We start from the raw sequence: 26,142 nt of genomic DNA, 5'->3' as shown, positions 1-26,142 counted from the left end.
ATGTGAATATGTTGATGCAGAATTCTAGGATACTATGAAAAATAATAACATTTATATTCTACCAATCCAAATAATATATTTAAAGCTTATGGTATTCAAGCTATATATTTATGTTTATCTTGATCTTCATCTTCAAACTTGCCGGCAGGGACAACTTGGAACGGTCAGACTTTGGTACTACCAAGATATTAATTATCTGGCGGGAAGTCCACGGAAAATGACTTGTATGTTCAATTCTTAGAGAAGATACATGCCCTGGATGGCAGGACGGTAGGATTAGGCACACGATCCAAGAAGTCAATTGTTGCATTGCTATGTGATAGAATTTACCAGCTACCAGCTAGTACTCCCTCCGTCCCATAATGTAAGATGTTTTTTGACACTACACTAGTGTAAAAAATGTCTTACATTATGGGACGGAGGGAGTACAAGATTGTAATTTCCATAGCTGTGAACTGTAGCGACGTGGAAACAAGGGTTAGTAATAGCATCGCTGGCTTTTTACCTAAAAGGAGAAATGTATGTGTGGAAGATTGAGGAATTTCCAGAGTTGGGAATTTTGACTTTGAGCATTTGTAGCACTAAAAACTTCTCCTTGCAAGATCCAAGATCCCAATTTGATAATGTTGATATACCTATGACTTAAAGTGATTTTTTAACATAAAAGGCTAGAAAATTAATCCTTACTTAGATTTTCAGGGCTGAAAATCACTTTCTGGCATAACATCCGGGCCCCACTTGGATCAATTCACTTAGAATACCTAAGTTGGGGATGCATGATGAAATGATTTAAGAAATAAAAACAAATATGTGATTTTAGAAATGGCTTTAAACAAAAATGATAGACTTGCACGTGATATTTACAGAGTTAACCCTACTCCCCTCACTACCCACCCACCCCCCCTCCCTCCCTCCCTCCGAGCTTCAGGGTGAGTCTCGCTTCCCCCTAATTACCAATCAAAACAGCCCACATCAGCCTGTATGTCACCTTCCGTAAAAGTTGTGTGTAGTTGTAGCATTGCTCCTTTAGAAATAGAGTATCTGGTCAGGAATTCAAACTTTCAAGCATGGCTGTATTTGGAAAGTGGGTAACGGAAGCAAAATTGATATATGAGATGATTGCTAGATCCCAAACAGTGCATCAAAGAAAATCCTTACAGTCCGTGGAAACCAAGTTCTCACAAAGGTAAACGAGCTCATAGACCCAATTACGGGAGAATGGGATGAGCAACTGATCCGGGACAATTTCTGGCACATCGACGCAGAACGGATTTTACAAATCCCGCTATGTCACGTGGAAACCGAAGACTATGTGGCATGGCATCTAACAAAAAGTGGAGTTTTCTCAGTACGCTCTACTTACTATAAACAGTGGGAGATGTGCTATGCAACACATGACAGCAACTTGGTCCGATCATCTATGGCACCGCATCCAGTTTGGAAAAACTTGTGGAATTTGAAGGTGCCAGCGAAAATAAAAATTCACATCTGGAGATGCCTACACAACACAATACCATGCCGGAGTGTGCTAATGAACCGTCATGTGGGGAATTTATCATGTTGTCCGTTTTGTTCAGAAGGAGCAGAAGACCTAGCGCATATGCTGTTTAGGTGTGTCAGATCACAAGAAGTGTGGAGAACTCTGGGAGTCGCAGATGATATAAACTTCACTTGTCACATGGATCGAGCGGGCTCAGCAACTATAGAGTTCATTCTCTGTGATATCTACTACCGAAGACAATATAATGGCGTGCTTGAGCTACCGGAGCTGATAACCACAACTTGTTGGTATATATGGTGGCAACGGAGACAGTTTGTGCGAGGTGATGATGTCGCATCTCCAGAGCGAACGGCCGCGGCAGTGGTAGCCCTAGCATTGAACTATGCCCGTGCAGCACAAACAAAAATGACACCAAAAGTGAATATATGGCCGGGGTTTTTGGCTGGTCAGACGGTCCTTAACGTCGATGCGTTGTTTAGTGAAGGAGATTATGCAGGATCTTGTGGAGTGGTCATCTGTGACTATCGTGGAAATTTCATGGCTGCAGCCACAGCAACACTAGAACATGTAGCTGATGTTGAGACAGCAGAAGCTGTGGCTATGCTCAAAGGACTGAAGCTAGCAAAGGAAATAGGATGCCATAATGTGGTAGTAAGATCAGATAATATCACGGTGGTGGAGGCACTTAAACTCAATGGAGGTTACTCTATGGTGGCAGCACCGTTTGATGAATGTCGCAGTTATCTCGAAGATTTCGGAAAGTTTACTATTAAGCACTGTATTAGAGAGACAAATAACATAGCTCATGAGTTAGCAAGATGGGGTCATGCTAATAATCCATCTCGCTGGATTGATGACCCGCCTGATTTCATTGTAAACTTGTTGGCAGACGATGTTGCTATCCTTTGATTAATAAAGTAAACTTTCCCGTAAAAAAAAAGAGCCATATATATATGTGTTTTTATCTGTGATTTTTTTTGTTATAAATTAAAGGATCTTTCTCAATAAAAAAATAAGTAGCACCTCCGCAGAATCCAAGGTAAGTGTTCCAGAGAAATGTGGATAATGTATTAAAACGACCAGACTGCTTTTTTGTCCTAGTAGAACTGGATTTCACACTTTTCATATAGCAAAATTAAATACAAAGGGACAATTTGAAATTACATTTGCATTCGAGAAATGAAGGTCAGCAAGTGTACAAACATAGTACATGCTACCTATGTAGGCCCGATCCATTCCCCCCCCCCCCCCCCCAAGAGCTTATGGACAAGAATAATAATTACAAATATGCATATATTCTAGAGGTCCCTACTCTACCAATGTGATAACCTTCTTATATACAAATTCCACAGCCGTTGAATCTTGAATATTCAAGAGAACAAGCCCTTGTTCTTCAGTTCGCGAGATGATGAGAACCTTCATAATCCACATATCCAAGTTAAGTAAAATGATAGCAGAGGGAAAATTGACAAAAACCTAATTATATGCATACTTACGTCTATCTTAGCTTCAACAGACTAAGTAGAGCAACAAACCGGAAGAGTACACCATTAAGCATCATAATGGCGATGCAGAGAGCAAAATAATTGATATCATAACCACCTTTTAGCAGTGCTCCACATCGAGTAATCAGCCATACACCAGAATAACTGAAGGGTAATACCGTAATAATATGTGTTAGGATAAAGGGTAAAAGGCTTGAAGTTTGATTGTTATACTAACAGAAGAAGCATTTGTACTGGACTTATAAAAGTTGGGGACCTGGTTACCAAAAATTTGTACAGGGCAACTGAACAAGGAACTGCTGATATTTAGTAATTTACTCTAGAGACTTTAGTACCAAATAAAAATAAAAATACATACGCACTAAGAGGATTAGTTACAGTTTTCAGTATATGCCGGGGTGATCATTGACTGCAACAACTTGCATGTGAGAATATTATATTTTTGTCACTCCACCAAACAGTTTTAGCATTTTCAAGCTATTATGGAACTCAGGATCTTTTTCTTCTATAGAGATATGAATGAACAATTAGCTCAATATGCTTTTCTGGGAGTTAATGTAGACTAGCCTGTGCTGCAGACAAGCTTAATTGAATGACAAGAACTCGTCTTTTTACTATTGATCGAGTGTCGATTTGCTGGTCAAGGAAATGGGAAATACTAACAACATTGAGGGAGAAACTACTAACTTTTTTGCTCCAGCAACAATGAAAGCTTCTAGCGTCCACTTGGGATAGCAGAATTGTTTAATAAATTGTGGAAATTTTGGGTCAGTGCCCACCAGGACCAGTACCACAGGTAGCAATGCAGAACACTGCAAGAGCAAAGTTCATTAAGCTAAATCACCTCCTGTAATTTGGATTTTCCATAGAATGGTAAAGTATTTGATAATTGCCTACTTACCAACTGAGCTAACCCCAGCTCAAACCAAATTGCAAGAGTATAACCTATGCCAGTTACACAGTAAACTAACGCAAGCAAGACCAAATAATTATCTCGAAGTGTAGACCGTGGATTGTTGAAGAAATAAAATGTTGAGAGGAAGACAATTGGTTTAACCACGGTGTTGAAATGATCAATAGTGTCTCTTGCAAGGAAGTAAGCTACAGAGCTCATGCCAGATTCTCTCTCTCTCCAGTATTGCAATCTTTCTGGTGAAAATGATCGCAGTGCTGCAAGCTGGCACAACAGTGCTGTGCACAAAGCAAATTAAAGTCAGGAAGAATGCTATTGTAAGTAATATGTATTGCAGGTAAAGATGCCACATGAAGTGATAAATCATTTTTTTATTTGACAAAAAATATTGTAAATTATACAGGCTTATAGAAATGATAGGTCATGTTATGTATGGCCAGGTCAGGTGTTACAAATATCTCTCACCAATTTTTATGCAATCCAGTGTACCTAGTGTGTGTGGAGTGGTTCTCAATATTTTTGCAATCTAAGATGCTTTAGAGGAACAGAATATTTCTTCCTCTGTTTTATTTTTTTGCTACTTTATGGTTTAGGACATTTATAAAAATAACACATGGTGCCAACTTACAGACTGCAATTATGGTATACCCATAAGAAGCTGCACCGAGTGTATCATCGTTTACTTTTGTGATGGTTCCAATGCATATGCCAGCAATACACAATATCAGGTAATCAACAGCCTGTTGCGTAGCTTCACGTAGACGTTGCTTAGCTACCCTGAAAACATAATTTGGCTATGGAGTTACAAAATGATTCACCAAACTCAAAGCAAGTTAGAGAAATTAAGGAGATCGGATTACCTCCCTAAATAGTATCTGTATTGTGCAAGTACACCGGGTGTTTTCCTATTCAGTAAATCATTTCTTTGGCTGACATTTTGGTGCACAGAATCTTTACTCTTTGTCTGTTCTACAGAAGATAGTTCTCTAGTAATGGACCCTACAGTATATAACTCGTGCATCATATTGATCTCCTCAAGGTCCTTCTGCATATCTTCTGGAACTTCATATCCATTATGCAGAATCCAAAGAAGTGGCAAATGTTTAGGAGTGGCATGTCCCCTCATTTTTGTCTTGGCTATTCCCTCTAAGATGTCAATATAATAGTCTGGAGGATTCTCACGGTCAGGAACCTTGATCCCCAGGCCTGAGAAATAATTTTCAACTTCACTTATAGGCCCATGGTAAGCAATAAGGCCGCCTCTTGCCAGAAGAACAAAGTCATCAAACATATTGAACAAAGTATAGCTGTGTAAAATGTTAATATATGTTAGATCCAAATTCATCTTAATAAAGTAGAAAAGAATGTGTAGATAAGATTATTTTAGTCACACAAGGATAAATGACTTCCTGACTAGTCATGTTTATAAGACTCACTGTATAAAGTTGGGCATTACTAGGCATGTCGATGAGTTTGTTTTTACCAAATTTTGTGACGCCAACTGATAGGTAGCCCTGGTGTATTGGCCGGCCCATCAATTATTGTTACGAAAAATTGCAACAGCACTTTTCATATGAGCTATGTCATTTCAACTGAAGATTAGAAAAGGATTCTTTCTGAAAGAATAAAGGCATGGTTAATTCAAAGTTTACAGGGAAACCTTGGTTGGTGAATCACTGCACAAACATTGACGCCTTGGGATGCTTCATGACGAAGAGCTCTTAGAAGTTGTTGAGAGGAAGCACTATCTAAGCCTGTTGTTGGCTCGTCTAATATCAGAAGAGATGGTTCCATAACCATTTCAATCCCAACATTCACACGCTTCCTTTGTCCGCCAGAAATACCCCGCTTTTCCACTGTCCCAACAAGGGAATTTCTGATTTCTTGGAGCCCTAGTGACCCTATAACCCGTTCAAGAATGAGAACCTTATCAGCTTTTGACATGCTTTTGCTTAACCTGTTTCACAAAAGAATAGTGATTGTTAGAGGAAAATGATTGCCTTATGAAAGTACAATAAGGATACCATCAAAAGAGTTGCTGAAATTAATTAGGAGATATCACTTTTTTAGATGCATAGCAAATAATAAGCATCAACTATTAAGAGCCATCTAGGCACAGAACTTATGCCATACAAGAGACATGATTAATTTACATATCTGAAGGGGGGAATATGAATAAATAAGTAAATAAATGATATAACACTTTAATAATCAAACTAAACTATATCTGAAAAATTAAACATTGTTTTCAATGTATTTCGTGAAGAAGCTGTAAAGAATAATATTGTCGAATTCTGCAGCGAATTGAATTCTTGCAATGCTGTGTCACTGATCCTAATAAAATTGTGCATTGAAAATTTTAGCGTAAGGCCAAAAGAATACTTTGGTAACACAAATGAATTGCACTTTGTTATGTATCCAGTACCTGCAGCATCCACTAAACCACAGATTTTCCTCAACCGTCAGGTTTCCATGTACGATGTCATCTTGTGGAACAAAACCAATTATCTTCTTATATGACTGCATCGATCCGGATTTTCCATTTACAAGGACCAATCCATCCTTCTTATAGCCTGATGTTTTACCTAACACAGCGTTGAGAAATGTGGTCTTTCCTGCTCCAGAAGGACCCATAATAGCCGTTATCCTACCTGGTGAAAGTTTCCCAGTAACGCATTGTAGAAGTTTCTTTTTCCCAATGGATAATGTCAGACCTTTGAAGGCCACCTCAAGCATTGGCCTCTGCGGTCTGTTTTCAGCAGCTCGAGACACTATTCCAGAGAGTGTTAATTTATCTTTGTCTAGCTGCAGAGCTCTTTCCTTGTCAATCTGACTATATGCACGTCTGAACCTTTCAGTGCGAACATTTAGCTTTCTGCGACTTTTTGATCTCTTACCATTACCTTTATCAGCATGTAGTATCCCATCAGATGATGTAGCTAATTCCTCAGGTGCATCAGAGGACTCGTACATTTCCACCTCATGCCTTAGTACAAGTTCTTTTGCTAATTTCCATCTTTTCCGTGCTGTTGCCGATTCTTGCGCAATCTTTGCTGCCTTTTTACGAGACTTCGATGAAATTTTAGCTCGAACTGCAATGAATTGATCAGAGCAATTGTACACCAGTAGTAAAATGACAATTAAGACAACCTGCATAAACAAGATCATGAGTGAATCGTTTACTAAATACTAGCATTAAACAACGAGAACAAGATCGTTGGCTCTAAGTAAATAGATATTGGTAACAATTTAGATGCTCTTGTTTATGTTGTGCGGGTTTCTACGAAAATCACTTAGGAGAGAAACTAGGATGCCCTACAGTCACAACTTGTGCAGAAATTTACAGCATACAAACTTGCATTGGCCATAACAATCATATATACTAACAAAATAACTGGATCGTATTTACACAAAAGGAGATAAGACTTGCATTGGCAATGCATTAGCATTGCATGTAATTCTAACAAGACAACAATTTGATAAATCAAAGGTATAAGTTATCACTATGTTTGTCAAGAAATTTTTTGGTGAAATGTATCAGTCGAAATGAGTGTTGCTGATCAGAAAATTGGTAAATTGCGCTACTCACAATCAGTATGCCACCAAACAAAGTGATATTTTCTTTTTCTGAATTCCCCTTACACCTGCTTTTCCATCCACACTCTGCAAAATTACATGAGATAAGTGAGACAAAGGGTAGATCATAGCAATTGTAAACTTGCACAACTTGTTTGAATCAAGTGCTCTACGCTATCTAGCTTTTAATTAATAAGGTATGTCAAACAACTGAAGGGGGTGAAAAATTATCTTTAGCAGACAAATGGAAGCGTTAAAATCATATTTGGAGCTCTTCCATTTTGTCAAGCTCCAAACATGATTTTAACGCTAGAAGTGGGTGCAAACTAGTCGTTAGGATTCCAGGAAACTATTCAACTCTAGAAAGAAAAATGAAGCGTTAAAATCATGTTTGGAGCTTGACAGATCATATACGGTATATTTGAACAAGATGCTTCTCAATAAGTAGAAAGCACAGGTTATTCAATAAGTAGTAATTCTAACTCATGCTAATGGATGAAATTCAGAAGAAAAATAAAACAAGATGCTTACTATTTTCACCAGTGGAACCTTTCCTGCAATAGGACCTGAAGAATACAAAGTTTGGTATGAGTTATCACTATAAACATAAAAACGTATCACAGAAAGAGAAGGCTTACCCCTTGCTGCAGTTAAATTTTTGGGTAGTGGTTGGGCAATGGTGCCCTGGAGGGCAGAAGACATCATTGGTAGTAATCACATCAGCCCAAGAATCTGCACTGCCGCATGTCTGGTTTGATCCGGGAGTTATTTGGTAAGAATACCTAATATTTTTTGTCACAGAGAAACAATATGTGCTATGAAATCTTATGAAGAGTGTCGCATGGTAAATAAAGAATCTTCAGTGTACATTACTCTTACGGGTCACAAAGGTTGGTAGTTTTATTCAGTGTCCCAAGAGGACAATAAGCACCCAAAGGACAAGCTGGACAAAAGATGAATGGATTTAGAGCAAGTAAACATAATACTGAGAATACAGAATACCAACAAGTGGATGAAGAAACTCTAAAATGATTGATGTATTGGGACTTGAGGAATATAGTTTTTTTTTGGGGGGGGGGGGGGGGGGGGGGTGTTGATTGCATGCATCATTAAGTTAGTGTCTAGGGGTAATTTGTTTGGAAAGAAACACTTACGCATCATGCAAGTCAGTCCACGAGGGCAGAAGAAACCTGGACAACATGGCCTGCAATTCTCTGATCTGGACGGAACCGGGTTTTCAAATGAGTTGTTTGCCAATGAGTTGGCGTCCGGGGCTGAGCAAGCCCAGCCAGATTGGCACCCAGGTGCCCATGAGAACTGATTGCAATTCCTACTAATCCTCACAATGCTCTTGCTTCCCAAGCTGCTGAGATATAACTCTATTTCAGCTTTGCTGCACATCATCGCAACCAATGTCCCTGCATACACAACACATTTATTTTATTCTGGAAATATTTATGGGACATATTTTCTTTCAACAGAACTAAAGGCATGTACTTCAATTCTAGCTCTGGTCAAAGCAATGCGATATCTTCTTCTAGAGAAATGCCAGGATTCGTTGGAACATCATGACAAACAGACAAGACGATATAGTACTTCTTTAGTTAGTAGTACTAAAAGAAATCCAGTGGTCCAACCTGAACAGTTTTATTGCATTATAAGGCAAAAACTCAATGGCATCAGATTTATTTCTTTGTAGGATCAAAAGACGAGAAATTTTAAGATAGTCCCAAAGTAACAATAGCTAATAATTCTCTTAGATCCAGTGGTTGTAATAACATCTTATATTATCGGACAGAGGGAGTTGTACTCTTATGCTTTGTTTGGATGTATGTATTCAGCCCAACGAATTGAATTGAGCTGCAATACCAAATCAACCAAGGTATTGAAATGGAATGCAATTCAAGATTTTCTGTTTGGACGTACATGTATTGGATAATTTGAAATCTAAAGAGAGCAACCAATTATAGTCCCTTTCTGTTTGGGAGTACTGAATTGCAGACTTTCACCGAGTCATCCCCGTCTCCTCTTTCTCGCGTACACAGCCTGGCCTCCGCCCCATTAGAGACCGGCGTGCTCAGCCGCGACGATGCCGCCGGCTGCTCCTGCGCCGCGCGCCGCTCCTTCCAGAACGCTTCTGCTCGCCGCCGCCCTTCCAGAACGGCTTCTGCTCCGCCCGCGCGCAGCTCTCCTTGTCACACGGTCGCCGTCATCGAGCTCTATGGATGCACGCCCGAGGGGCCGCGCGCCTGGCCGACCGCCGTGGTCAAGTTCCTGGCCACCCCCTCTCTTCTCCTCCCCTTGCGGGTGGAGCCGGATCCTCTAACTTAGAGAAGCAATGTCACGCTCGTACAGTATAATGCTAGTGTAAAATGAAGAAGGAATGTTGGAAATGTTTAGCAGATTATTTACTGTAGATATAAATAATTTATAATTAATTTTATTTCACCATCAAATTGTTTGCATGTAATGATTATATGAATGTACACATTTAATCTATACTTTGCAAAAGTTCCTGGCCACCCCCTCTCTTCTCCTCCCGTTGCGGGTGGAGCCGGATCCTCTAACTTAAAGAAGCAATGTCACGCTGGTACATTGTAATGCTAGTGTAAAATGAAGAAGGAATGTTAGAAATGTTTAGCAGATTATTTACTATTGATATTTACTGTAGATATAAATAATTTATAATTAATTTTATTTCACCATCAAATTGTTCGCATGTAATGATTATATGAATATACACATTTAATCTATACTTTGCAAATGAATTTAAATCATTTTAGCCTTAATCATATGAATTGCAAGAAGGAAAGTTAGAGGATTGTAGCTTCTCTAACTTTCCTTCTTAATGTTAGAGGATCCAGTTCCGTTGCGGGTGTGCCCTCATGGTCAAGCTCTTTTTTCTTTCAAATGTGACAGAAGAGCTGCCAAATTTATTAATTAGAAGAAGCATTATAAGAACACCTCCAACGAGGAAGCACAGCAAAAAGGCTAGTGCAAAAAAAAGTAGTCAACACTACCACAAACTCAAGCACCACCAACAAGTCGTGCACACCGTCGGATAACCATTGTTGGGTCTCCAAGGTGGCGTCTTCAAGAAGGAAGTAATGTCAAGGACACTACCGTCACTCGATCTGGCCTAGCCAAATCTTAAGTTTTCACCCGGAGACCACAAGCCATGAGATACGAAGAGCAAACGAGCTCCACGGCAGTACCTCCAAGGAGGAAGACGCCATCCATAGACATCGTTACTGTCGGCATTGGCTAGGTCAATGCAGGATTTTCATCCGGAATCGAGTCTTCTACCAATCATCATGGATCCGAGGCCTTTCAGCGCCACCAAGCATAGAGAGACCATGCAGACACTACCAGGAACGGGCTAGTCACCGCCGCATGCAGGAACTCAGCGAACACACGCCAACATGACTGGACAGCCCCGCCGCACGCAGGCCCTGGGCGCGCCACGCCAGATCCGGCCATCCCCTGCCTCCGTGCGCAGAATTGGGCGAGATCCGCACATCAGCTCACAAGAAGAGCCGAGTTAAAACCGAAACTAGCTGGCCTGCACCGCCATGCGCCAAAAACTGGCACCCTCGCACCGCCGCACGCAAGGACATGACCAACCAAGCTGGATCTAGTCTGCCTAAAACCTCCCCTGCACCACCGACGTTGTGCGACGCCGTTGCTCCAATGAGCTAGACAAGAACACGCTTGGAGGAAGGCCCACCAGCATCCGCCGACTCCATCACAACCATCATCACCAGCGCGACCCCGAGAGGCCAGATCAGGCCGCTGGCTCGCCAGGGCGCATACGCGCCTCAGATCCGCGTTGTGGCAGTGGGCCTCTCGCAACGCGCCCACGCGCGTGCACGCAGAGACCAGACATGCATCACGGCGCCCGCACCGTCCCGCGCGCACCAGCGTCCGCTCGTCGCGCCCACAGCGACCTCCGTAGTCCGCTCGCAGCGCCCCCACGCCTCACCTCGGTCGGGCGCCCCACACTGCCCAGACCTCGTGAGAGGAAGAAAAAGAGAGGCCCCGCCGCCGCCAATGCCCAGCGGCGCTTGCCGGCGACGGCGAGGGAGGGGACTTTCCCTGCGGCTAGGGTTTCACCCGGGTCGCCCGCGCGGGGGACGACACATACGTTTTTTCAATACTTTTTAGAATTTAGCTAGTCACCCAGATTGTGTGCAAGATGGTCGAGCTCTTGGCCACCATGGTCAAGACATTCTTGTTTCTTTTCGAGAGCGAGCAAACCGGTAGGTTTTGCGGGACCAGCATTTTGGAGCAATAGGTCGACAGCTCGGTATCAAGGGAGAGAGCGCAAGTCTGCTGGAGTGCCGCTCGGAACTAAACCAAAGGTTCCAGCACTCTACATAAAAAAGGAAAAAGTTTCCGGCACTCAATCCAAACGGTTATATTGGGTGCTAGTGAATACCAATTCATGATTTAGAGGCCGAATACATACATGTGTGTGCTGAGTTGAGTTGGTGCCAATGGTTGCCCCGCAGGTTGAAGAATTTGTTAACGTCCGCTGATACATCATGTTTGATCACTTCCCAACACCTTTTGAAGAAATTAGTGCTGAAGTTGTCAGGTCCGGGCACCCTTGAAGGAAGATTAAACATTGTTGATTTGATCTCCTCCTCCAAGAATGTCTCGTCCGGAGAGGAGAGGTAGAGTTTAGGGATATCCAGCAGGTTCCAATTTAGGGAACTCGACCGCATTCTCGCGTTCCCAATGCTGGATGAAAAGTGCTTGTGAAGCTCCAGGAGTTTGCCAGACTGGGTGGTGAACTGCCCATTGTCAGTTTGCAACAATGGGATGAAGTTACGACGGTGGGGGCCATTAGCCTTGATGTGGAACAATTTTGGTTTTTGAGTTTGCATCACATGTTCGTTCGTTGGCGAATTCGGATGCGCTGAATAGAAGCCACACCGAGGAGCTCATGCTTAAGGTGTTGTCTAAGGCCGATTTTAGCAATGGTGAGATCTTAGTGGTCTTGAGCTTGATTCAGTTTAAGGATAATATGGTTAGCAATGGAAAATATCAGGGCAATGTTATCGATTTTCCTCCTCCACCGGCATCGCAAGGAGCTCCCTATGCGTGAAAGCTTGCAATGCATTTTTTTCATGGCATCAGTGTGAGCACAAGTTGCAGCCCAGGAGTCATGCGCAATCTCATCAAAACCTCTCATCTTCAGCCAATAATTCTCGTACTAGAATCCTCACAATTGCTTGTCGTTAATCTGGCCCCGTGAGTACCATGGCACAATGGTACGAAATCGAGGAGGAGATGGCATGCAGATGTCATTGAAGGAAGAGCAGCCCTCAGTCCATGGAGCAGAAAATGTGATCGATCTCGATCTTCATTTGCAATTGACATGAGCTGACACAGGTGAATCAATGTCCATGCAGCCGCAGTTCAAAGAGCTCCATGATGTTAAGAGTCGCATGGAACACATTGATCGTCCTTCGATTGACCTGGTATTGCTCTTGTCCCTGGGCATGCACAATAGGTTGAAAACTCCCAGGAGAAGCCATGCCGACAATAGGGCAGGACGGATCGCTTTGAGCTCCTCGATAAAGGTAAGTTTGTTAGTGTCTACCTGAGGCCCATACACAACAGTGACACACTAGGAGGCAAGATAGGCGCGCATATGGATAGTCACTGAGACCCCGTTCATGGCTGGAGAGGTGGTCTGGATGTTGAAGAGATCAGAGTTGAAGGCCAGTATAGTACCACCTTTGGTCTCGTCCGGCGGCGGGAAACAGAAGGCATCGGCGAACAGAAGGCCAAGGAGCTCAAGAATTAGGGCGTGATCAACAATAGAGAGCTTCATCTCTTGAAAATAGACAATGGAATCATGGTTTTGTAGAACAAGATCATGGACAATTAGGTGACGCTAGAGGTTGTCGAGTCCCTGTATGTTCATGTTCCAATTGAAAACGAATAGTTGCCTTCACTCATTTGAAACTGGAAGAGCTCAATTAGAATTGAATGGGGGAAGTGATCTAACTGAAAAAATTGAAGAAAAGGAAAACTGACAGTAGGGCAAAAATTGCAAGATACATATTGATATATACGTCTCCAACGTATCTATAATTTTTGATTGTTCCATGCTATTATAGTATCAATCTTGAATGTTTTATATGCAATTATATATATCATTTTTTGGGACTAACCTATTAACTTAGTGCCAAGTGCTGGTTTTTTGTCTGTTTTTGATTTTCCAGGAAATCAGTACCAAATGAAGTCCAAATGCCACGAAAATTTTTGACGATTTTTTTTCTGGACAAGAGAGACCCTAGAAGCTTCAGGAGGAGACCAGACGTGCAACGCGGACGCGACAAGGCACTTGGGCGCGCCAGGGGGTAGGTGCGCCCAAGTACCTTGTGGGCCCCACGTGGCTCTGTTTGACCTAATTCCACCTATATAAATTCTCTAAACTCGGGAAACCAACAAAGAGCCACCAAAAATACTTTTTTCACCACCAGAAGTTTCTGTTCATCCCATCTGGAGACCTTTTTCCGGTACTCTGCCGGAGGGGGAGATCACGGAGGGCCTCTACATCAACCTTGCTGCCCTCCCGATGATGTGTGAGTAGTTTACCACAGACCTATGGGATGATAGCTTGTAGCTAGATGGCTTCTTCTCTCTCTTTGATCTTCAATACAATGTTCTCCTCGATGTTCTTGGAGATCTATTCGATGTAATTTTCTTTTGCAGTGTGTTTGTTGGGATCCGATGAATTGTCCGTTTATGATCAGATCATCTATGAATCTTATTTGAGTCTTCTTCGAACTCCTTTATGCAAGATTATTATAGCTTTGTATTTCTCTCTGATCTATCAGTTTGGTTTGGCCAACTAGATTGATTTATCTTGCAATGGGAGAGGTGCTTTGTAATGGGTTCAATCTTTGCAGTGCTCTATATCCCAATGACAGAAAGGGACAAGAGACGTATTGGTATTGTTGCCATTAAGGATAAAACGATAGGGTTTATTCATATTGATTGAGTTTAATTTGACTACATCATGTCATCTTGGGCAAGGCGTTACTCCATTCTTTATGAACTTAATACTCTAGAGCATGCTGGATAGCAGTCGGTGTGTGGAGTAATAGTAGTAGATGCAGGCAGGAGTTGGTCTACTTGTCTCGGACGTGATGCCTATATACATGATCATTGCCTTGGATATCGTCATACGTATGCGCTTTTCTATAAATTGCCCAACAGTAATTTGTTTACCCATCATATGCTTTTTGTTTGAGAGAGAAGCATCTAGTGAAAACTATGGCCCCGTGGGTCTATCTTTATCATATATAAAATCCAAAAATACCTTGTTGCGATTTATTTACCGTTCTTTTATTTTGTGTTTTTGTTTATCTATCTACCATTATCAGACTTGGTCCTTGCAATTAACCGCCGAGGGGATTGACAACCCCCTTGATCCCCTAGGGTGCAAGTATTTGTTCTTTTGTGTGTAGGTGCTATTCACGAGGTCTTGCGTGGTTCTCCTACTGGATTGATAACCTTAGTTCTTAACTGAAGGAAATACATATCTCTATTGTACTACATCATCCCCTCATCTGCATGGAAATCCCAACGCAGCTCACAAGTAGCACATATACATTAGCCACAGCGACAATGATAGGGGAGCTCCGCAGGTTCTTACGAGTGGCGACATGGGGTGGTGATTTACACAAAGGGCTAATGACGCCGACAAGAGCCAAGATGGGCCCAAAGAGATCGACACCCAAGTCCTGAATGGGCCCGCCCGAGATGGGGCCCAAGAGGATGGAATCACCCGCCATGACGGCAGTGGGGGGCCTCTTCGGGCCCACATTAGTTTGAGTCATGTGATTCAGCACAACAACATCGGTGACCACCAGCTGAACAACCAGATCATGTACCTCATCTCCCTAAACTTTGTCAACAGATACTAGTGACGTATTGATGACAGAGGCAATCTGGGCGCAATCGAAGGCTTCAAAAGACACATGGTCGGCATCCAGACTTGGAGGAGGTAGAGCACGCGTCTACACCAACGCGGTGGAAATGGTAGTCTGCATGGCCAGCACTGGTAGTACTAGCGGCATGGATCGTCATGGCACCGTTACGCTCGGTTGGCGCGGTGATAAGGTCTCCGTTACGTGAAGAGGCAGGCTAGTCGTTAGGGTTCCGTCAGTCGAAGGCGGCGCGTCGTCCGCATTGTGGTGGCGATGGTTATCAGAAGAGAAGCCACTGCATGCCCTGAGCGACACAGAGGAGTTGTTGTAGCTAGCATGACCATGGGATTTTCTAGTCCCACCCTGGTGCCTAGGACCGTCTGACAAGAGGTCACGATGACTAGGGACAAGCCTTTTGTGCACATGCCGACTGTTCACAGGTCGCCACACGTACTCGAAGACAAATGACCACCAAAAAGAACGCTTCTGAGGGTAGTCTTCATCGGAGCCATTCGACGGGATACCGTTTTGATTGGAGTCACTGCTTCCTCCAAAGAAGCTGTCGTGGCGCGTCTAGTAGCCTCATACCTTGCTTAGGTGTATAGGGATTGAATAGGACAGAAGGATGGTCGGTCCCTCAACCACTGGCAAGGACTCGTGGATGCCAAGGTCCAGGAAGTCCATGGGCAGTGACGTGGTGTGAGGGCGCTCCTCCAGGGCGAGAGAGCCGCGACGGGAGTTCACCTCCGGGCCAGCCAAACAAACCCAACAGCGATAATATCTTGTTGACGGCCGTGCTTGGGCACCCCTTTGAGGCAAATGTGAACACCGAAAGGTAGCAATATGAGCTCGAACCTGACGAGGCAAGAGCACAAACTATATGCGAGGGTGGCATAGCCGTCATGCAACGTGTCGGGCATGTTGGTTGCGATGTTGTGGATGACTGAGTCGTTGAATATTACGAAGAAGCCTCCTCCGTGCGCGAGCATGGTGACGGAGAAGGTTCCCGGAGCGAAGGCGAAACTTCTTCCCACCTCCACAACCACCTGACTCACACGGAGGCGGCCAATTGCCAATGGTGATTAGCATGGCGCCATGGTTCTCGTGGTACCGCTCAGCCGACATCATGGCCAAGGTGAAGGCCGCGATCCTGGTGACGAAATCAGGGTGGTTGCATGCGTCGTCGGGGATCAGATCCAGCTCCATGTAGGTGGAAGGTGAAGGCACAGGTCCAAGAATGGATGGCAGGGTTGAAGCGATGGTGTGGGAGGGGTGGGGGCGGTCATATGTTGTCTTGGTGGAAGGGTGAGGCAGGAAGTGATCGGTTGCTAGAGTGAGACTAGGTGGTCCAGAGGGAAAGCAAGGCGTGTGGAATTGGGGTGATCGGGGGGAAAGACCAGGCATTGGCTAGCCGATGGATGGGCCGGTCTATTGAAGCACCATCGAGCTTTGTGGTCAGGCTGCCCAGAGAGGAGGCTGGTGGAGTGAGGGTAGACAGTTGAAGCATCTTCCCTTGGCCTTGCCGTTAAGAGGGTGAGGAATGACATGGGAGGGGGGCGTGGATCCTGACACTTCATGAATGCTTTAACTACCATGTTGATTGCATCCATTGATGGTGCGCTGCTCCTCAAGAAGGCATGTGCAACACTCCCTTCGCCATCGATCTTTTTTCTTTTGGACAGACTAGTCACCGGAGGGTCCTGGGTCGCCACCTGCACGCGGGCCACCCCCTTGAATCATTCTCGAAGAGCAGGCTAGCGTGGGACAAGCAGGATCAACAGGGAGGCATAAATGGCCTTTCCCCCAACGACCGCTACGGTGGGCGGCACAGATAGCAAGACATCCTTGAGGGATGCCCTGGTAGGTGGCGACGTGAATGGTGAGGAGAGCGTTCTGTAGGATAGATCAAGCCCATGTGGACGAGGTCTCCACGAGTGGGGGGCGGCAGCCGGAGTGGTCCGTCGTCGATGAGGCTGGATGGTTGGGGCGAGGTTGTCCATAAGAAGTCCTTTTTTCGGTGATCTAACGAGTAATTTCTACCTTTAGAAGTGGCGGATATTATAGAGTGCAGGGCACCCATTAGGTGTGCTAGTGCACTAGGCGAATACAAAAACATGTATACAAGTGATTAAAATTCTCAAATTAATTTATGGCATAGAGATAATAAATAACTACCATGTCATAAAATTTTAGATTTAACTTCCATTCACATCCTCATAAAAAACATAAAACCAGACCGTGAATATATTGTAGCAAATTCAAGTCTGGGCTGCTCATAATGTAGGTGGACGAGTTGTCCTTTTTGTTTCTTATAAGCTGCGTGTCGGTACTATTCGGAAACAAATTGTTTTTTCTTTTCTTCGGGTCTGTTTTAAATTCGGACCTGAAAATTTGTGTGCTCAAATGTCAAAAAATTGAATATTAAAAAAAAATGAAATAGAGATGTGGGGTATGTTTGGCTTTAGCCTAGCCTTGCCCTATCAAAATTTTGGTGGAGCTTTTGCATGCCCGTAAATTGGGCAACATTGACTAGATATGCGAACCAGAATGATCAAAGAAGCCCTGGCATGCCGAAATATTAGAAGCCATCTAAATATAGACCAAAAATTTGGCCATGACCAAAAAATTGGCAGTGTCACCGTCCAATTAGTACATCGTGATTACATGAAGGTGCTCCGATATGCCCCCAGAAATCCCCGAGTTATTGTGTACGGAAAGTTCCAGCATACATAAGAAAAAGATTTGAAAATCATGAAGCCACACGTGCTACAGCGAAGTTCTTCAATTTTAGGTTGAACTTCTAACTTCATTATTTTTGTGCAAGAGCGGACAACTTTTTTGAAGAATAAAGACCAAACTAAATTTGGACCAGACCGTTGACCTAGCTAGAAGGAGACTCGTGTTGTATTCCTTTAGACTCAAACATACTACCACAAGAAAAGTGGCCGATCGACTAGCTTGAATGTTGTTTGTACCTTGGGTTTGCTCATTGCAGTCCGAGATGAAGCTCGGGTCCGAGGTGAAGTTGAACGTCTGGTTGAAATCGTTGTTCCTACGAATTAAAATTCCTCGTTTCTTTCAGCTCACAACCAACAGACCAGTATGCACACCAAGCAGCGAAATAAACAGCAAGGGAAGGTAAATTTGGGCCGGGGCCGCAGCGCAGGGTGAGAAGACGTACACGTTGGACATGCAGAAGCCGTACTTGCTCTGCACCTCGTCGGCGAGCTCTTGGCCAACGGTGTACATCCTGGCCATGAGCGCCTCCGAGGCGGCGGACGACGCCGACGGCGGCAGAGCGCGGTGGCGCACGCCGGGGCCGGGGTTGTCATCGCCCTGCTGGCACCGCCCGCCGGCTGGGAGCAGCGCGAGGACTAGGGGGAGGAGCAGCACGGCGGCGAGGGGCGCTGGCAGCATGGTGTCGAGCTGAGCAGGTAGGTAGGGAGAAATAAGGAGCTTGACACGGTGGAATGTGTATATTGTGTAGCCGCCGGGAGGGTATTACGTGAAAGACCGGGCTTTCGCTGGGCGACATGGTCCGAGTCTCACAAGAACGCGCGCGCGTGTCCGGTGGGAAGTTCCTGTCAGTGATTACACGTCGCGGTTGACCCGGCCAGGGGCGAAGATAATAAAGAGTGGGTCAGCCACTCTTGTTCTATCTCATTTGTTCATAATGGAACCTGGGAGCGGATTCTGTTCCACAAGAAAAAGGTCGAAGGAATTTAAGTACTACTCCTATATAGCATGGCTATATGCCAGTCGCCTGAAAATAGTATCAGGAAGGAAATCTAGCAGTACAACTCTGCAGGACAGGTCCGGGCGAGAGCGAGAGCGAGCGCATCTCCCCACGTCCGCGCCGCTGGCCACTCCGGCCACCTGCCCCAGCCGCTGCCCATCCCCGGGGCAGCCGCCCCTGACCATGCCCTCCCCTGCCTCTCCTCGGGATCCCGGGACGCCACCGGCCGAACCTCAATGCCTCTCCCCCGCGGGCCTGGATCTGTCTGCCGGTCCATCCGAGGTGCCTGCCACCCCCCTCTCCCCTGCCACGCGGGAGTGGGGAACGCCGCCGCAAATCCTGCAGCGGGGGGCTGACCCCGAGGGCGAGTCCCTGCTCGGACCGTGGGCCGTGCCCGCACCACCCCCCCTCCCCCCGCGTTCCAGCAGCCCCGCCTTCGATCCATCATAGTTGCCCCGTCCCCATCGCCAGATCTGGCCACCAATGACATTGAAGAAGCCACCGACGACATTCAAGAGGGATGGGAGTTGCATCTTTCCCGCAAGAGCAAGAAGGCAATCAGGGCCTCTGCGGTCCGAGCGCCGCCCCACGGCGGGTCTGCTTCCGGACCGCGGTCCGGCCGCGGCACCCTCCGGGGCGCGAGGCCTTCCTGAGAAGATTTAAAGGCCTCTGCTTCCGATGCCTGAGCTCCAGCCATCGCCGTGTTGATTGCCACGATCCGCTCCACTGCATCATGTGTAGAAAGCCCGGCCACTAAGGCAGAGAGTGCCCCCAAAACCAGAGGAATCGGAGAGGCGACGGCTCGGTGCGAGACCGCCTGGGCACGGGCGGTACTGCGCGCCCTGTTTGCGAGCGCCTCGTCTTCCCCGACCGCTCCGACGCGCAACACATGGCCTCCGGCGGTACCAACTGCCTCGACCACGGGCGTCGGCCCAGATCCAGCCACAAGGTGATCGCATCCACGCCGTCCCTGGAGCAGCAAGTCTTCCTCCTGCAGCAGCACGCGGTGGTGATGACCGTTGTCAGCAAAGTCCACGCCGCCAGCCCCTTCTCCATCGGCCGGGCTGTCGAGAAGGAGTTCCAGATCCTCGCGCACCTTTGATACGTCTTCAACATATCTATAATTTTTGATTGTTCCATGCTATTATATATTCTGTTTTGGATGTTTAATGGGCTTTATTATACACTTTTATATTATTTTTGGGACTAACCTATTAACCGGAGGCCCGACCCAAATTGCTGTTTTTTTGCCTATTTCAGTGTTTCGCAGAAAAAAAATATCAAACGGTGTCCAAACGGAATGAAACCTTCGGAAACGTGATTTTTGTAACAAACGTGATCCAGAGGACTTGGAGTGGACGTCAAGCAACCGACGAGGAGGCCACGAGGGAGGGGGCGCGCCCTCCACCCTCGTGGGCCCCTCGTGGCTCCACTGACCTACTTCTTCCTCCTATATATACCTACGTACCCCCAAACCATCGAAGAGCACCACGAAAACCTAATTCCACCGCCGCAACCTTCTGTACCCGTGAGATCCCATCTTGGGGCCTTTTTTAGGCGTCGTGCCGGAGGGGGCATCGATCACGGAGGGCTTCTACATCAACACCATAGCCTCTCCGATGATGTGTGAGTAGTTTACCTCAGACCTTCGGGTCCATAGTTATTAGCTAGATGGCTTCTTCTCTCTCTTTGGATCTCAATACAAAGTTCTCCTCGATTCTCTTGGAGATCTATTCGATGTAATCTTCTTTTGCGGTGCGTTTGTCGAGATTCGATGAATTGTGGGTTTATGATCAAGATTATCTATGAACAATATTTGAATCTTCTCTGAATTCTTTTATGTATGATTGGTTATCTTTGCAAGTCTCTTCGAATTATCAGTTTGGTTTGGCCTACTAGATTGATCTTTCTTGCAATGGGAGAAGTGCTTAGCTTTGGGTTCAATCTTGCGGTGCTTGATCCCAGTGATAGTAGGGGAAACGACACGTATTGCATTATTACCATCGAAGATAAAAAGATGGGGTTTATATCATATTGCATGAGTTTATCCCTCTACATCATGTCATCTTGCTTAAAGCGTTACTCCGTTCTTATGAACTTAATACTCTAGATGCATGCTGGATAGCGGTCGATGTGTGGAGTAATAGTAGTAGATGCAGACAGGAGTCGGTCTACTTGTCACGGACGTGATGCCTATATACATGATCATACCTAGATATTCTCATAACTATGCTCAATTCTATCAATTGCTCGACAATAATTTGTTCACCCACCGCAATACTTATGCTATCTTGAGAGAAGCCACTAGTGAAACCTATGGCCACCGGGTCTATTTTCCATCATATTAATCTCCCGTCAACAAGCTATTTCTGGCGCCGTTTATTTTGCTTTCTTTACTTTTAGTCTTTATCATAAAAATACCACAAATATTATCTTATCATCTCTATCAGATCTCACTTTTGCAAGTGGCCGTGAAGGGATTGACAACCCCTTAATCGCGTTGGTTGCAAGGTTCTTATTTGTTTGCGTAGGTGCAAGGGACTTGAGCGTGGCCTCCTACTGGATTGATATCTTGGTTCTCAAAAACTGAGGGAAATACTTACGCTACTTTACTGCATCACCCTTTCCTCTTCAAGGGAAAACCAACGCAGTGCTCAAGAGGTAGCAAGAAGGATTTCTGGCGCCGTTGCCGGGGAGTCTACGCACAAGTCAAGACATACCAAGTACCCATCACAAACTCTTATCCCTTGCATTACATTATTTGCCATTTGCCTCTCGTTTTCCTCTCCCCCACTTCACCTTTGCCGTTTTCTTCGCCCTCCTTCCGTTCGATCTTGTGTTACCATGTGCCTTCTTTTTGCTTGCATCTTCGCTTGCTAAAAGTTTATGGAACCTCATCCCCTTACTAATCTTTTTAAGAGATCCAATTATGATGAATCAATTTCTAGTGATTTGAGTGCACTATATTATCTTTATGAAGTTTTGCTTGAAATTTGTGAATCTAAAAATTGTGATGAAGAAATTTATGAAGAGATTCACGATAGCTCCTTGAATAAAAAGCATGATTGCAATGATTTTACTATAAATTCTCTTGATGTCAATTGTGCTAATAATATGCAAAACCCTAAGCTTGGGGATGCTAGTTTTGCTATGTCTACTACTTGTTGCAATGATCATGATTGGGGTGATTCTTCTTATGATCTTGAAAATTTATTTAAGCCCCATGTTGAATATGAGATTGATAATAATGTTTGCAATAGTATTGAAAGTGGGTTTGGGTGTCAACTTTAGATCCCACATATTTGGAGAATGTTCAATCTTATGAATTTTTTGATAAAAGTGGGTTTGGAGAGGTCATGACTTTAGCTAATGTTAATCCCACTATTTTGGAAGAGTGTCAACTTCGCATGCATGTGGATCGTGTTGAGAATATGTTATGTGATAGCTATTTTGTTGAATTTGAATATGATCCCACATGTAATTATTATGAGAGAAGAAAATATGGTTAGAGAAATTTTCATGTTACTAAATTACCTCTCGTTATGTCGAGATTGCTATTGTTTCTCACTTCTTCCTTGCGTATGCTAGTATTTGCTTGCCTTGATAATTTGTTTTCCTATAAGATGCCTATGCATAGAAAGTATGTTAGACTTAGATGTGTTTGTCACGTGTTTTATGATGCTCTCTTTACGCTTCAATTCTTGTCTTTCATGTGAGCATCATTAAAATTATCAATGCCTAACTAAAAGACTTTAAAGAAAAGCGCTTGTTGGGAGACAACCCAATATTTTTACTTGCTATTATTCAATAAATATTTCATCTAGCCTCTGGTTAGATTTTTTTAATGTTTTAATTAGTGTTTGTGCCAAGTTAAACCTATAGGATCTTCTCGGATTATAGTTATTTGATCTTGCTGAAAATTCCAGAAACTTTCTGTTCACGAAAACAATCGTTAAAAATCACCAGAACGTGATAAAATACTGATTCAAATTGTAGTAGATCAATAAACAAATTATCTAGGTCTTCCTATTTTGGTAGATTTTTCTGAGTTCCAGAAGTTTGCGTTAGTTACAGATTACTACAGACTGTTCTGTTTTTGACAGATTCTGTTTTTCGTGCGTTGTTTGCTTATTTTGATGAATCTATGGCTAGTAAAAGAGCTTATAAACCATAGCGAAGTTGGAATACAGTAGGTTTAACACCAATATAAATAAAGAATGAGTTCATTACAGTACCTTGAAGTGGTGTTTTCTTTTCTTTCGCTAACGGAGCTCACGAGATTTTCTGTTAAGTTTTGTGTTGTGAAGTTTTCAAGTTTTGGGTAAAGATTTGATGGATTATGGAACAAGGATTGGCAAGAACCTATGCTTGTGGATGACCAAGGCACCCCAAGGTAAAATCCAAGGACAACCAAAAGCCTAAGCTTGGGGATGCCCCGGAAGGCATCCCCTCTTTCGTCTTCGTCTATCGGTAACTTTACTTGGGGCTATATTTTTATTCACCACATGATATGTGTTTTGCTTGGAGCGTCTTGTATGATTTGAGTCTTTGCTTTTTAGTTTACCACAATCATCCTTGCTGTACACACCTTTTGAGAGAGACACACATGATTCGGAATTTGTCAGAATACTCTATGTGCTTCACTTATATCTTTTGAGCTATATAGTTTTTGCTCTAGTGCTTCACTCTTTTAGAGCACGGCGGTGGTTTTATTTCATAGAAATTATTGATCTCTCATGCTTCACTTATATTATTTTGAGAGTCTTTTAGAACAGCATGGTAGTTTGCTTTGGTTAAAATTTTAGTCCTAAAGTGATAGGCATCCAAGATTAGTAAAAACTTTCTTATAGAGTGCATTGAATATTATGAGAAGTTTGATACTTGGTAATTGTTTTGAGATATGAAGATGCTGATATTAAAGTCATGCTAGTTGAGTAATTATGAATTTGAGAAATACTTGTGTTAAAGTTTGTGATTCCCGTAGCATGCACGTATGGTGAACCGTTATGTGATGAAGTCGGAGCATGATTTATTTATTGATTGTCTTCCTTATGAGTGGCGGTCGGGGACGAGCGATGATCTTTTCCTACCAATCTATCCCCCTAGGAGCATGCGCGTAGTACTTTGTTTCGATAACTAATAGATTTTTGCAATAAGGATGTGAGTTCTTTATGACTAATGTTGAGTCTATGGATTATACGCAGTCTCACCCTTCCACCATTGCTAGCCTCTCTAATACCGCGCACCTTTCGCCGGTATCATACACCCACCATTACCTTCCTCAAAACAGCCATCATACCTACCTATCATGGCATTTCCATAGCCATTCCGAGATATATTGCCATGCAACTTACCACCGTTCCGTTTACTATGACGCGCTCCATCATTGTCATATTGCTTTGCATGATCATGTAGTTGACATCGTATTTGTGGCAAAGCCACCTTCATAATTCTTTCATACATGTCACTCTTGATTCATCGCATATCCCGGTACACCGCCGGAGGCATTCACATAGAGTCATATTTTTTCGAAGTATTGAGTTGTAATACTTGAGTTATAAGTAAATAAAAGTGTGATGATCATCATTATTAGAGCATTGTCCCAAGTGAGAAAAGGATGATGGAGACTATGATTCCCCCACAAGTCGGGATGAGACTCCGGACGAAAAATAGAAAAAAAAGGAAAAAAGAGAAAAAAAAGAGGCCATAAAAAAGAGAAAAGGCCCAAATAAATAAAAAATGAGAGAAAAAGAGAGAAGGGACAATGTTACTATCCTTTTAAAAAATGAGAGAAAAAGAGAGAAGGGACAATGTTACTATCCTTTTACCACACTTGTGCTTCAAAGTAGCACCATGATCTTCATTGATAGAGAGTCTCTTATGTTGTCACTTTCATATGCTAGTGGGAATTTTACATTATAGAACTTGGCTTGTATATTCCAATGATGGGCTACCTCAAATTGTCCTAGGTCTTCGTGAGCAAGCAAGTTGGATGCACACCCACTTAGTTTCTTTTGTTGAGCTTTCATACACTTATAGCTCTAGTGCATCCGTTGCATGGCAATCCCTACTCACTCACATTGATATCTATTAATGGGCATCTCCATAGCCCGTTGATACGCCTAGTTGATGTGAGACTATCTTCTCCTTTTTGTCTTCTCCACAACCACCATTCTATTTCACCTATAGTGCTATATCCATGGCTCACGCTCATGTATTGCGTGAAGATTGAAAAGTTTGAGAACATCAAAAGTATGAAACAATTGCTTGGCTTGTCATCGGGGTTGTGCATAATTAAATAATTTGTGTGATGAAGATAGAGCATAGCCAGACTATATGATTTTGTAGGGATAACTTTCTTTGGCCATGTTATTTTGAGAAGACATGATTGCTTTATTAGTATGCTTGAAGTATTATTATTTTCATGTCAATATTAAACTTTTATCTTGAATCTTTCGGATCTAAACATTCATGCCACAATAGAGAAATTACATTAAGGAATATGCTAGGTAGCATTCCACATCAAAAATTCTGTTTCTATCATTTACCTACTCGAGGACGAGCAGGAATTAAGCTTAGGGATGCTTGATACGTCTCCAACGTATCTAATTTTTGATTGTTCCATCCTATTATATATTCTGTTCTAGATGTTTAATGGGCATTATTATACACTTTTATATTTTTTTGGGACTAACCTATTAACCGGAGGCCCAACCCAAATTGCTGTTTTTTTTGCCTATTTCAGTGTTTCGCGGAAAAAGAATATCAAACGGAGTCCAAACAGAATGAAACCTTCGGGAACGTGATTTTTGGAACAAACGTGATCCAGAGAACTTGGAGTGGACGTCAAGCAACCAACAAGGAGGCCACGAGGCAGGGGCGCGCCTACCCCCCTGGGCGCGCCCTCCACCCTCGTGGGCCCCTCGTGGCTCCACTGACCTACTTCTTCCTCCTATATATAC

General features: G+C 43.7%; 1 protein-coding gene across 2 annotated transcripts; it reads right to left on the bottom strand.

The window, feature by feature from the left end:
* Positions 1–2,547: 2,547 nt before the first annotated feature.
* On the bottom strand, positions 2,548–18,931 carry LOC109733164 (ABC transporter G family member 25). Of its 2 annotated transcripts, XM_020292350.4 has the most exons (15): positions 18,626–18,931; positions 18,420–18,496; positions 8,650–8,913; positions 8,375–8,438; positions 8,134–8,277; positions 8,027–8,061; positions 7,509–7,582; positions 6,345–7,069; positions 5,580–5,876; positions 4,780–5,226; positions 4,548–4,696; positions 3,908–4,197; positions 3,694–3,818; positions 2,998–3,150; positions 2,548–2,917 (listed from the first exon to the last, which is right to left on the bottom strand). In XM_020292350.4, the coding sequence occupies exons 1-14, from the start codon at positions 18,859–18,861 to the stop codon at positions 3,000–3,002; spliced, it is 3,078 nt and encodes a 1,025-aa protein (XP_020147939.3). In that variant the 5' UTR covers positions 18,862–18,931; the 3' UTR covers positions 2,548–2,917; positions 2,998–2,999. The 2 variants fall into 2 exon arrangements, with proteins under 2 accessions (XP_020147939.3, XP_073366865.1); XM_073510764.1 differs by lacking the exons at positions 18,420–18,496; positions 18,626–18,931 and adding an exon at positions 9,422–9,796.
* Between the last annotated feature and the right edge of the window lie 7,211 nt (positions 18,932–26,142).

This window comes from Aegilops tauschii, chromosome 1 (genome assembly GCF_002575655.3).
Source record: "Aegilops tauschii subsp. strangulata cultivar AL8/78 chromosome 1, Aet v6.0, whole genome shotgun sequence".
NCBI classification, from domain to species: Eukaryota; Viridiplantae; Streptophyta; class Magnoliopsida; order Poales; family Poaceae; genus Aegilops; species Aegilops tauschii.
Note: the sequence above shows the minus strand (reverse complement) of the source record. Positions and strands in the feature narration are given on the sequence as shown.

Coding starts and splice junctions, on each gene's coding strand:
- LOC109733164 (XM_020292350.4), bottom strand. CDS start 18,861: ATGCTGCCAGCGCCCCTCGCCGCCGTGCTGCTCCTCCCCCTAGTCCTC. Junction 8,062..8,133: donor AAATTTAACTGCAGCAAGGG/GTAAGCCTTCTC, acceptor TGTATTCTTCAG/GTCCTATTGCAGGAAAGGTT. Junction 5,227..5,579: donor GCAGTGATTCACCAACCAAG/GTTTCCCTGTAA, acceptor CATTTTACACAG/CTATACTTTGTTCAATATGT.